At 44.6% G+C, this 13,763-nt stretch overlaps 1 protein-coding gene across 1 annotated transcript in view; it reads left to right on the top strand.

Moving 5' to 3' along the window:
- Positions 1 to 11,978, top strand: part of LOC143986767 (uncharacterized) — a 126,891-nt gene extending 114,913 nt beyond the window's left edge. The window contains exons 21-23 of the mRNA XM_077485172.1: positions 7,457 to 7,598; positions 8,358 to 8,474; positions 11,254 to 11,978. Of these exons, the coding sequence (XP_077341298.1) occupies positions 7,457 to 7,598; positions 8,358 to 8,474; positions 11,254 to 11,978 (984 nt within the window). The remainder of the gene's footprint in view (positions 1 to 7,456; positions 7,599 to 8,357; positions 8,475 to 11,253) is intronic.
- The last annotated feature ends 1,785 nt before the right edge of the window (positions 11,979 to 13,763 follow it).

Genomic DNA, 13,763 nt, shown 5'->3' with positions numbered 1-13,763 from the left:
GAACCCTAGTTATGAGGAGAAGGTACAGGGCAAATCTGAGAACCAAGCCTCCCCTGGGGCAAACATGGGAGCCAGATATCACAGTGATAATTCAAATACATCAACTGCAAAATATGTCATAAGTATTAATGAGGCCAAACCCCATAAAATATATATTCCGACCAGTAGTAATTATTAAACAAGGGTATGTATAGCTTGCTTAACACAAAGACCTACCAAAATATGCATAAGATGGACTCAAAGTGAAGTAGTATGTATGAGATGGTAAAAAGGTAGTGCGTAGATACAAGGCACACTTAAAACTTAGAAATAGATGTATAGCTGTAGAAACTTCAAAAGGGCATGCCATAAAGGGTTAAATCATTCTGGTAAAGATATCAAAAACATACAGAAATAATATTGTATATTCAGGAAGTGCCCCATTTATCAATAAATATGTGTGTCGCCAAATACTGTAACATCACTACCTGTTAAGGATCAAAGATGTAGCCCCATCCATCCATTGGCTAGCGATCCCTGTATACAAGGAAAAGAAGAAATCATTCTCCATTATGAGGCTTCAAATCTTAAGATGCAGATGCCAGGTTGAGCCAGCGTGTGACATCACCAAATCCATCTCTAACCTGCGTATGCATCTGAAACCTTCACATGGGCAGTGCTTCAAAAAAGGGGCTACCATCGAGCAGGCCTAAAGCCCAAGCCATTATGGCTAATCAGGCTGTGAATGAGGTGGGCTGGAAAGAAAGAATATGCCAATAGGCCAATCCCAGGGGGCAAGTGTACTCTGTTGCACCATCTTCCCAGTGGTTCCAATAGCCAGTCCTCAGTGGGAAGCACAAAGCCACCTACAACATAAAACAAATAATAAAACAGATATTTACAATGAATAATAGAAATCAATAATCATGTAAACAAGAATTTGGGCAAAAATTATAACCTAGATCAGTGTGTAATTCTCGCCAGCAGCAATGGTAGAACCCTAGCATATTCAACTAGGATATTAGCATTAAAGGGCCATACACAGAAATGGATTGGAATATAGGTACAATTACCCATAGCTACCAAATATTTGCCACTAAAATGGTTTGATTTCATTTAACTCAGGTGGGGATGTCGCATTGAGCCGCTTGATCCAGAGGGTTTCCTGCTGGAGAATTATTTTCTCCCAGTCTCCATGTCTCCATACCGAGGATCAGGTGCAACAACTTCTAAAACTGTAAAGGAGGCTACAGAAGTGTCATACTGTACCTATATGGCGGGTAAAGGGGGTCAGTATTTTGCCATTGCCAGAATAGTAGAGATGTTGGATCATCTTCTCTACATAAAATGCTTGGCACTTGCGCATCATCATATATATGACCCCCTGCAGGGTACAGTCTGCAAAGCTCCTAGATTTGCCATGTAGTTGCCCACCCCTTTTTTTTCCCGAAGGTCTTCTTGTAAAGTTGTAACCTATTGTGAAGTCATTGCCCTGCTTTGCTTTGTATCATCAGCAAACATTGAGATTGAACTATTTATTCTACTCTGTATATCATTTATGAACTAATTAAACAGAATTGGTTCCAGGACAGAACCCTTGGGTACCCCACTTAAAACTCCAGACCATTCAGATACCTTATTTATTACAAGCCTTTGGACGTGCGCTTGTGACCAGTTTTCTATCCAGCTACATAAACTATCATCAATGCCAACATTGACCTCAATTTGTAAATTAAGAGTTTATCGAATACGGTGTCAAATGCTTTGGTGAAATCCAGGTAAACCATGCTCACAGGACTTCCTCTATCTAAATAACAGCTCACATCCTCATATACTGTTAACATGTTGGCCTGGTAAGAATGATCTTTAATAAATCCATGCTGGTTGCTACTAATGATACTATTATTTTCAGCAATTTCTTAGGTGTGGTTCCTTATCCCTGCAGGATCATTGCAGCATCAGTCTGCCATTTTGCACCTGGTTACCATACTTGATTCCTGTTCATCAGTGCAACCAAGTTCAAACTCCCCAAAAGTGAAATGCTGAATCATTTCACTGAGATCATGCCTGGGAAAGCTATTTAAACCTGCTCAGTGTTAGGAGTTGCCTGAGCAAAGACCTGATCTTTTGCCTGTTTGACCACAACTGCATGCTGATTTTATACAATGCTTCACTTTCACCTGTTGTCAGCTGTTGCCATTGTGAGTTTAACCAAGAACTGCAACCTGGTAGCCTTCTGCAGCAAAATGTATCATTCCTTGCAGGTGGCCTAGAACTTACAATTCAGCCCTCTTTAGGGCCTACATTTTCCTGGCATCACAGGGGAATTTATTTACTAAAGGTGAATAGACTGTGCACTTTGCGAGTGCTGTATAGTTACATAGTAGGCGAGGTTGAAAAACTCTCGCAAGTCCAACCTATGTGTGGGATTTTATGTCAGTGTTACATTGTATATCCCTGTATGTTGTGGTCATTCAGGTGCCTATCTAATATTTTTTTTAACTGATTGATGTCCCCCACTGAAACCACTGCCTGTGGAAAAGAATTCCACATCCTAACCGCTCTTACAGTAAGAAACCCTCTTCGCAGTTTAACCACTTGCCGACCGCCGCACACCGATGTACGTCGGCAGAATGGCACGGGCAGGCATAAGCACATACATGTACGTCCTTTGCCTCCCGCGGGTCGGGGGCCCGATCGGGCCCCCGCCCGGTGCCTGCGGCGGTCGGTTTTCGTTCGGGAGCGATCCCGGACGAGGGGACGGCCATTCATTCATGGCCACCCCCTCGCGATCGCTCCCGACGAATGGAAATCCCCGGTGACATCACTTCCTCTCCTGTAATGTAAACACAGGAGAGGAAGTGATGTATTCTCTCCTCCGTGTCGGTATTTTTCGTTCCGACACGGAGGAGAGCGGATCAGTGAGTTGCACCAACACATCCCACACACAGTAGAACATGCCAGGCACACTCACACCCCCCCTTTACCCCCCGATCACCCCCCCAATTACCCCTGCCCCCCAGTCACAGTGACACCAATGTCATTTTTTTTTTTTTTTTTTTTTTTTTTGCATTGGTGTCATTTGTGACTGTAATAACTGTTAGGGCAGTTAGGGTTAGCCCCCTTTAGTTCTAATGTACCCCCCTAACCCCCCCAATAAAGGTTTAACCCCGTGATCACCCCCCGTCGCCAGTGTCACTAAGGCTGGGTTCACATTGCAGCGGTTTATGAGAACGAATGTGATTCGCACCGCACTGCAGTGCAAATCACATCCGATCTCTGTGCGATTCGAGTTCAGCCATTCGCCGCACCCGCCGCACCCGCCACACCCGCCGCACCCGCCGCAAATTCGCACGGGACCCTTTTTTTGGCCCGCAGCAGAATCGGATCGCATGGGTGTTCACACCATGCGATCCGAGTTTGCAGATCGCACTGCGATATGCGAACTGATCTGGGGGTGTCAGTAACATTTCACTGACACTCCCAGCAGTTCGCATAGGGCAGTGTGAACTGCCGCCGGGAGGCATGCGATGCGGGAACCCGCCGCGGATTCGCGGCGTTTCCGCATCGCTCCAGTGTGAACCCAGCCTAATAAGCGATCATTTTTCTGATCGCCGTATTAGTGTCACAGGTGACGCTAGTTAGGCAGGTAGGTATTTAGGTTCGCCGCAGCTTTTTATAGCGCTAGGGACCCCCATATACTACCGCATAAAGCCCCCTGATTGCCCCCTAGTTAACCCTTTCACCAGTGATCACCATATAACTGTTACAGGTGACGCTGGTTGGTTAGTTATTTTTTTATAGTTTCAGGGCACCCGCCATTTATTACCTAATAAAGGTTTAACCCCCTGATCACCCGGCAGGTGTCATTTGTGACTAATAACTGTTAGGGCAGTTAGGGTTAGCCCCCTTTAGTTCTAAGGTACCCCCCTAACCCCCCCAATAAAGGTTTAACCCCGTGATCACCCCCCGTCGCCAGTGTCACTAAGGCTGGCTTCACATTGCAGCGGTTTATGAGAACGGATGTGATTCGCACCGCACTGCAGTGCAAATCACATCCGATCTCTGTGCGATTCGAGTTCAGCTATACAGATAGTATGGCTGAATTCGTGTCGCACCCGCCGCACCCGCCGCAAACTCGCACGGGACCCTTTTTTTGGTCCGCAGCAGAATCGGATCGCATGGGTGTTCACACCATGCGATCCAAGTTTGCAGATCGCACTGCGATATGCGAACTGATCTGGGGGTGTCATTAACATTTCACTGACACTCCCAGCAGTTCGCATAGGGCAGTGTGAACTGCCGCCGGGAGGCATGCGATGCGGGAACCCGCCGCGCATTCGTGGCGTTCCCGCATCGCTCCAGTGTGAACCCAGCCTAATAAGCGATCGTTTTTCTGATCGCTGTATTAGTGTCACAGGTGACGCTAGTTAGGCAGGTAGGTATTTAGGTTCGCCGCAGCTTTTTATAGCGCCAGGGACCCCCATATACTACCGCATAAAGCCCCCTGATTGCCCCCTAGTTAACCCTTTCACCAGTGATCACCATATAACTGTTACAGGTGACGCTGGTTGGTTAGTTATTTTTTTATAGTTTCAGGGCACCCGCCATTTATTACCTAGTCTCACTAGTGTACCCCTAAATTTAGGGGTGTCTACTTTCTAAAATGGGGTCATTTGGGGGGGGGGGGTTTGTGCCATCTTGGCATTTTATGGCCTTCAAAACTGTAACGCCCTTAGAAAGCCTGAAGGCGGTGCTTGGTTTTTGGGGCCCCGTACGCGGCTAGGCTCCCAAAAAGTCCCACATATGTGGTATCCCCGTACTCAGGAGAAGCAGCAGAATTTATTTTGGGGTGTCATTTCACATATGCCCATGGCATGCGTGAGCAATATATCATTTAGTGACAACTTTGTGAAAAAAAAAAAAAGTTTGTAATTTTCCCGCAACTTGTGGCAAAATATAAAATATTCCATGGACTCAACATGCCTCTCAGCAAATAGCTTGGGGTGTCTACTTTCTAAAATGGGGTCATTTGTGGGGGTTTTGTGCCATCTTGGCATTTTATGGCCTTCAAAACTGTAATAGGTAGTGAGAAGTGAACTCAAAAAATTACGCCCTTAGAAAGCCTGAAGGCGGTGCTTGGTTTTCGGGGCCCCGTACGCGGCTAGGCTCCCAAAAAGTCCCACATATGTGGTATCCCCGTACTCAGGAGAAGCAGCAGAATTTATTTTGGGGTGTCATTTCACATATGCCCATGGCATGCATGAGCAATATATCATTTAGTGACAACTTTGTGAAAAAAAAAAAAAAAAAAAAAAAGTTTGTAATTTTCCCGCAACTTGTGGCAAAATATAAAATATTCCATGGACTCAACATGCCTCTCAGCAAATAGCTTGGGGTGTCTACTTTCTAAAATGGGGTCATTTGTGGGGGTTTTGTGCCATCTTGGCACTTTATGGCCTTCAAAACTGTAATAGGTAGTGAGGCGTGAAATCAAAAATTTACGCCCTTAGAAAGCCTGAAGGCGGTGCTTGGTTTTCGGGGCCCTGTACGCGGCTAGGCTCCCAAAAAGTCCCACATATGTGGTATCCCCGTACTCAGGAGAAGCAGCAGAATTTATTTTGGGGTGTCATTTCACATACGCCCATAGCATGTGTGAGCAATATATCATTTAGTGACAACTTTGTGTAAAAAAAAAAAAAAAATTTTTTTTTTGTCATTATTCAATCGCTTGAGGCAAAAAAATAAAATATTCAATGGGCTCAACATGCCTCTTATCAATTTCCTTAGGGGGTCTACTTTCCAAAATGGGGTCATTTGGGGGGGTTTTGTACTGCCCTGTCATTTTAGCACCTCAAGAAATGAGATAGGCAGTCGTAAACTAAAAGCTGCGTAAATTCCAGAAAACGTACCTTAGTTTGTAGATGTGACAACTTTTGCGCAAACCAATAAATATACAATTATTGACTTTTTTTTTACCAAAGACATGTGGCTGAATACATTTTGGCCTAAATGTATGACTAAAATTGAGTTTATTGGATTTTTCTAATAACAAAAAGTAGAAAATATCATTTTTTTTCAAAATTTGCGGTCTTTTTACGTTTATATCGCAAAAAATAAAAATCGCAGAGGCAATCAAATACCATCAAAAGAAAGCTCTATTTGTGGGAAGAAAAGGACGCAAATTTTGTTTGGGTACAACATTGCATGACCGCGCAATTACCAGTTAAAGCAGCGCAGTGCCAAAGTGTAAAAAGACCTCTGGTCATTTACCAGCAAAATGGTCCGGTCTGAAAGTGGTTAAGGTTAAACTGCTTTTCTTCTAATTTTAGTGACTGGCCATGTGTCTTATTAAATTCCCTTTTTCACGGAAAAGGTTTATCCCTATTGTGGGGTCACCAGTACGGTATTTGTATTTTGTACAATGAAATCATATCCCCTCTAAAGTGTCTATTCTGCTGAGAGAATAAGTTCAATGCACTAGCTACGGATCTTAGTAAATTGGGGGAAGCTCAGTTGACTTTTTTTTACTTTTCTTGCATGTGATTGGGCATTTACTAAGCTCTGGAGCAACCTCATTTGTAGGGTGCAACTAAACTTGCAAAGGACACAGTCTATTTGCCTTTAGTAAATCAACCCCAGAGGGTCCACTACCCCTGTCACAGTTCTCCACAATCCAGTGTCCACTGGGATTCTCACATGTTTATTGGTAAGGGGATTCTGTGACCATATGCTGGGCAAATGCCCCACTTTCTGTATGATATATCACCAATTAGTCTTAAACTTCCAAGGCAGGCTTGAATAATGCTGTTGGTCGCTGTGAGTAATATCTTAGTATTGCTTGTTTAATACAACAGACATTTTGTAGGTGAGATACAGCTAGAAGCCTATGGTGGGTGTGTCTGGGAATAGATCTTCTGCATTACAAAAAAGTGAGAAAAAAAGGGTTCCAATATCACTAGATTACCTACAAAAAGGAGTGGATGGACTTTGGAACTAAAGCAACGTCGGGATAAAAAAAAAGTATGGAGTGGGTAGCCAGTGGTCTCTGAACGTATTTCAATGTTTAATTTTTAGTTTTTTATCTATCTGAAGTGTACCTTAAACAGATCCTTCAGCCAAACAGATCTAATTTCAGCTGGTTCTGGTTGAATTGGGTGAAATTTGTTGTGTGGATGGTCCTGTCAGCAAAAAAACCCTGCTCACCAAAAATCTATTTATAATGGACTTTCATAGAAGAAGCTAGGTGGAAGATGCTTGGCCAAACAGTGCCTCAGTCGGTTGCAGCCACTGTTCATGTATTCTGAGCCATGGGTGCCAGATGTCAGAATAATAGCTGGCATTGCAGGTTGGTTATCCACACTGTTTTGCATGGATGGGGGAATCAAGTCTATGGGGTTGAATGAAAGCAAGTTTAATATGCATGGCCAGTTTACTTATGATCCATCCAAATGTCTCTCTCATATATTCTTTGTAGGGAACCCAAGTGATTCCGTTACTGTATTCTGTCCTACGAGACAAAGAGCACTTTGAGAAACCAGAAGAGTTTTACCCTCAGCATTTTCTGGACTCTAAGGGAAATTTTGTAAAAAATGAAGCTTTTATACCATTTTCTGCTGGTGAGTAAATCAAAGGAGGGGAACTCTCTAAAGTGTCACAAATGTATCAAGGGTCTCTCTATGGCTATGATCAAAACGGATACAGACCAAGTCAGCATAGGGCACCAATGCAAAAATTACAGATAAAGCCACAGTTAGTAATTTAACACTGCCCAGTTTTCTGAGATGGAAAGGAGGACAACTTACAGGCCAAAAATGTAATAAGTCAATCTGCCCAAAATGTATATATTACATTACCTGGGGGGCATGGATCTTGAATACTCCACTGGTAATATCTCCCTGACATAATTTACCATTGTTCTTCTAATAGTTTTGCATAATCCCTTTTTTATGCATGTGTTGTGCTACTGCTACAGGTTAGCTTATTCCTATTGCACTTGACTTTCAAATCTGCTTATCTGTAGCCAGCATGAAATAAAATAGATTGTTCTACCAGTTATTTATACTACACACTGAATTTTAGAAAGTGTTGAAAGCTTTACAACCGCAAAGATTTCTGGTGACAAAAAGCTATATTAATATTGGTTGGAGCAGCACAGAATCCCATTAGGGCTCTAAAAATGTGATGCACAAACCACCACAATGAACCCAAAAAGCAAAGAATAATGAGATTCCCATGCAAGAAATGCTAAGCAAACTACAACATGTGTCCCAAACTGTACCTAGAGTTGGAATCAGGATGTCTCACAGCTGTATGAATCAATATTCTTCTTAAGACATTATTTTTATTACAATTTTATACTTTATTTCCTTTTCAAGGTAAGAGAATTTGTGCTGGAGAGACATTGGCTAAAATGGAACTGTTCATCTTCTTTACAACACTGTTACAAAACTTCACCTTTCGGGCTCCACCTGGAGCAAAACTGGACCTCACAGGTGCTGCTGGCTTAACAACCCCTCCACTGAAGCATGAGATCTGTGCAATTCCTCGCAATTAAAGTGAACTGGCAGTAAATATATGAATAATAAATGTGGACTGGGTTTAATCTTTTCTGAAAGAGAACCTGTTTTTGATCTTTAGAAATGTAGTTGAACATTCCTATATGGCAGGGGTGCTCAACCCTTTGAAGAACGAGGGCCACTTAAGTGATTTGGTAACTGGTCGCAGGCCACAATGAAATGAAAGGGTTCAGAAAATGTGTTTTTTCATTTTAAATAGCATAATAAATATCTTCCTCCTACAGCTGCTGAATGCTGGCGGGAGGAAGAGGAGAAGCTGGCTTTTAGCGATTGCAGGAGGTAAATGGAGAGGATTGGTTCCTGTAATTGCCACCCCTGCCACCCCTCTTGTCCAAGTGTGTGACAGAATGTGACAGGGAGGCTGCAAGGGCCCCCTGGAGCATGGGGCAGGGTTCCCATTGCAACCCCTGATGCTACACTAGAGGCACTGGTTGGAGGGGATTGTTTTAAAAACACATCTCAACTATAGGGTGTTACCGCCCCCCAAACTGCAAATGTAAATTAGCCCTTACTGTCTTGAGCCCCCTATAAGGCTGCTTTTACACAGATGTGCTGCAGTTTAACCACCCTGCGGGTGCAGCGCAGCTCACCTGTGGCTTTTCTGTGAGTTAGCTGCACTTTGCCTTCGATTTCTATTCTATCTTGCGGGTGTGGTGCACTTTCTGAAAGCAGTTTTGGTGCACTTTCAGAAAGTGCATCAAACCCATAGGATGTAATAGAAGTACACTTGGTACTTGGTTTGAAGTTGAGGGCCACATTAAAGGGCTCTGAGGGCCACAGGTTGAGCACCCCTGCTATATTGAGACAAAACACACCTCCAGATTGTTCAATTTACTTAGAAACATGTAATTGTTGCCAATCTAACAAATGAACAATGAAGGAGAACAATGACATAAAATGCTACAGGCTGATAAGTATTTATACAAGAATTGGATTGTGGATGGAACACATATGAATCAAAGATGGTCACCTCTTTCTATACATTGTGACGTGTCAGAAATGTAATTGCAGACTAGTAAGGTAGTAATAGCTCTGTTGTAAAAGAGAAGTACAGTCAGGGGAGCAAAAACATGGTAAAAAGCAGCAAAACGGAGCGTGGCCTGATGAGCGACGGAGATGGCAGCATAATCAGAGAGCTCCGTCAGACCCGCGGTCTGAGCCCGTCTTACTGCACCAGGTACACCGGATAATGAGCAGCCAAAGCCGACCAGTACACCACACTCGCTCCCGCCGATCTTTGGCTGCAGGTGCCAGCAGGGACATATCCGAAATCTTTAAAAAATCAAGCCGCCGTGCTGAAGGCCTCGGCAGGAGGCAAGATGGCGCCGGCGCACGCGGACGCCGATCTCAGTGAGGACTCACAGTCTGCGGTGGAAGATGAAGGTAGGGGATACTCCCGCACCGGACACCCCCTCACATACGAGGACATGTCAGGGTTTGCTGCAGACATTAAAGCGTCATTCTCAGCGGCCATCACTGACTTGAAATCTAGCCTGCTGGTATTGCAGGACAAGATGGCCACTGCAGAGACTGAGGGGAGGCAGAGGGACAAGGCGATCAATCGCCTAGACTGCGTGGCTGATTCACATGCCTTACACTTTATTGAAATGAACAGGCACCTTGAGGACCTTGATAATAGGGGGAGATGCTGCAACATTGCGGTCCGGGGTATCCCGAAATCCATCATGGCTGACCAAATTACTCCAGTCCTGCACAGGGTTTTTAACAGCCTCTTAGAGAGACCAGAGGACACAGCCATAGAGTTTGTGCGGGCGCACACAGAGCTCTGAGAGCCAGAGCCAGACTCCCAGCTGGACCCAGGGGTCTACAAGGTCCTATACGCCTGGCACAGACTACGTTCTGGGCCATCCTTGGAGGCGCATTATGTATGGACTTTCTGGGCCCTGCAGTTTTGCAACTGGGCCTTTCGTGGTGCACTGCCCTCCCCATGGCCTGCTATGCAAGCAATGCTGTGGGATCCAAACTTACCGGCCCATAATGCCCTTGCGAAGACATGACATTACCTGAATTGTTGCCTGCAGGGCTTGCTTGTGAGCCACTCTACATTCAGTTGGCAATCTGCCTTTGTACGATTTTATCAACCTCACCATTTTATGCAGCACTGGCTGCTATCTCTCCCGTGGGTGTGGAGGAGGGATAGGATTGTGAAGATCCGTTGGGAACTGATTGGGGGGGTGGGTTTCTGTTGGGGGTTTTTTATTTATTTTTTCCTCTACCTCCTCTTCACCCATAGCAGCTATGTGTTCCTTTTATTAGCTTTTTGTCCCTGGTGCAGAATAGACCTATTAGCACCTCTTTATTCAGCCTACACAGACCGCGGTCCGACCGCAATCATGTAGTTAAACCTTAGTTTGTTTTTCACTATTTTACTAATCAGTTAATGTATTGATTCTGATTATCACTGTTGCCTTGGTCGGTTGTTTCCTACAACCCCACAATAGTGCCTCGGGTTGGGCCCTATTGGACCCACCGGATGCACTAAATTGTTTCTTTGCCTCTGTGACAATACTTCTGTCTACAGAGGGTGTGACCTAACCTCTCTTTCTATATCTATTCTTTCTCAGCTTTGCCCTATCCTCTTCTCTTACACCTGCAGTTGGTTTAAGCTTAAGTGCCTGAGATCTTGGGTTTATAAGCTGTATTAATCTCGATTTACTAACCTCATTTTCCCCAGGTACCCCCTGCTATCTCTCCCTGAGCCGGGCCATGGCGTACTCTAATCTGGGCCGCGGCTCCACGGTCATCTCGTACAATGTTAAGGGCTTGAACTCTCCAGAGAAGCGTACCACCCTCATGAGGGAACTCAAGAAAGGTAAGCCCAGGTTTGTCTTTCTTCAAGAAACCCATTTTAGGACAAATCAAGTTCCAAGGCTCACCAACTCTTATTTCGCCGAAGCCCACCACGCCACTAACCACCAGTCCAAATCGAAGGGAGTCTTGGTCCTGGTGAGCAAGGATGCCAGGTTCGAGCTCTCTGATAAAGTAGTAGACCCAGGAGGAAGATTCATCTTCCTTAGAGGTAAATGTAATGGAATCCCTCTCACTTTAGCTAATGCATATTTCCCCAATACCGGGCACTTGAAGTTCTGTAGGAACCTAATACGGGAACTGGCAGGTTTCACCACAGGGTGTCTGATCTTGGGTGGCGATTTCAACATCCCTCTCCATGCGCTGGTAGACAACTCAACCGGGAAAACGTACATCATCTATAGAATTCTGAAAAGCATTAAAACGCTCTTACACTCTCTGAACTTGATTGACACATGGAGCTTTTCCTATCCCGAGGGTAGAGATTTTACTTTTTATTCAATTCCACACAAACGCCACTCAAGAATTGATTACCTGTTTATATCACAAAAGGATCTGCCTCTACTTACAGGAGCCCATATAGGGCTTTAAACTATTTCAGATCATGCCCCTATCTCCATCGCCCTGAACCTTTCAGAACCCTCAACCAAAACAAACATGTGGAGACTAAACTCCTCCTTGTTAACCGACCCCTCCCTACTTCCCAGGCTGTCCTCATCACTGACTGACTTCTTCAAACGTAACATCACCCCGGACGCAAATCCTCTGATGGTTTGGGAAGCCCATAAATGTTACCCGGTAAGAGTCCAGGCCCTGATGGGTTCAGTGCCATCTATTACAAAACATTTGTGGATTTGCTGGCTGCACCTCTCGGGGATGCCTTGAACTCCTTCCTTTCTGCATACATAACAGTGATACCCAAGCCCGGCAAGGATCCATTGCATTGTGCCAGCTATAGGCCGATTTCTTTGCTGAACTTGGATGTCAAACTCATGGCTAAAATCATCGCCAACAGATTGAAACCCCTGCTGCATGATCTGATTGGTCCGGATCAGGCGGGGTTCATGCCTGGTAGGGAAGCCCGGGATAATGTTACGAAATCCCTGGAACTGATCCATGAGGCTCACCGGCGAAAGATTGAGGGCTTTCTCTTGTCCACGGACACGGAGAAGGCCTTCGATCGAGTAGCCTGGGACTACATGCTGGAGACATGTAGACACGTGGGGCTGGGTCCACGCATGATGGCTTGGATTGAAGCACTCTATCAAAAGCCCTCTGCCAAACTAAAAATGAATGGAACTCTGTCTAGAAGAGTCGATATTAACATCGGTACGAGGCAGGGCTGTCTTTTATCTCCCCTACTCTTTATCTTATCACTCGAACCGTTTATAAGAATGATAAAGATAAACGACTCCATCAAGGGATTCCAGCTGCCCAGGAAGGAGTTTAAAGTGGCCGCATACGCGGATGATCTTTTGTTTTTCTTGACTGAACCACATATCTCCATCCCCTATGGATTCCTATCTAATCTTAAAATAAATTACTCGAAATTGGAAGCCCTGAATATCTCGATGTCCGAACCCAGATTGAAGACCACTCAAAATAACAGCCCCTTTAGGTGGGAAACAATGGCCATTAAATATCTCAGGGTTTGGTTAACCCCCAAGATCTCTTCTATCTTTCACCACACAATTTCCCCCTTCTCCTCAAAGCGCTTGAGAAGAATCTTTATGAGTGGCACCCTAGACACTTCTCCTGGTTTGGCTATCTGTAAAATGACCATCTTGCTAAAGGTCCTCTACCTACTCCACACACTACCTATCAAAATACCTCTGAACCTCTCTAGATCCCTCCAGGCACTGCAAACAAAATTCATCTGGGCCCATAAAACACCTCGCATTAGACCCACCCTGCTGTCAAGATCCAAAGATCAGAGAGGCATGGGCATACCTGATTATAAAGCTTACTACTACACTACGCACATTGCCCGCATAATTGACTGGCACTGTCATTCGACTTTCAAAGATTGGGTATCTATAGAAGACGACATAAGCAACATGCCCTTACAATTCTCCCCCCCTGGATTCCAAAATCTAAACTCCCTCACATTGTCAAATTACAACCTCTGATCGGCACCTCATTGAACATATTTCATTGTCTTACTAAGCACTCAAAATTTTCTATGCCTATAAGCCCTCTTACCCCGTTACAGAATAATCCTGATTTCATACCAGGTGTAGGTAACAATACCCTGCAGTCCGCAGACACAGAGAAACCCTTGTTAGCTATAAACTGTTTTGTGAATGGTGAAATGAAAGACTTTAACCAACTCAAAGTTGACAACACCCTACCTCTACTGCCTAGGTAGACGTACTT

Source organism: Lithobates pipiens, unplaced genomic scaffold (genome assembly GCF_037356315.1).
Source record: "Lithobates pipiens isolate NorthernLeopardFrog02 unplaced genomic scaffold, aLitPip1_a1.2 Scaffold_18, whole genome shotgun sequence".
Classification (NCBI taxonomy): domain Eukaryota; kingdom Metazoa; phylum Chordata; class Amphibia; order Anura; family Ranidae; genus Lithobates; species Lithobates pipiens.
This window is presented reverse-complemented; position numbering and strand designations above follow the sequence as displayed.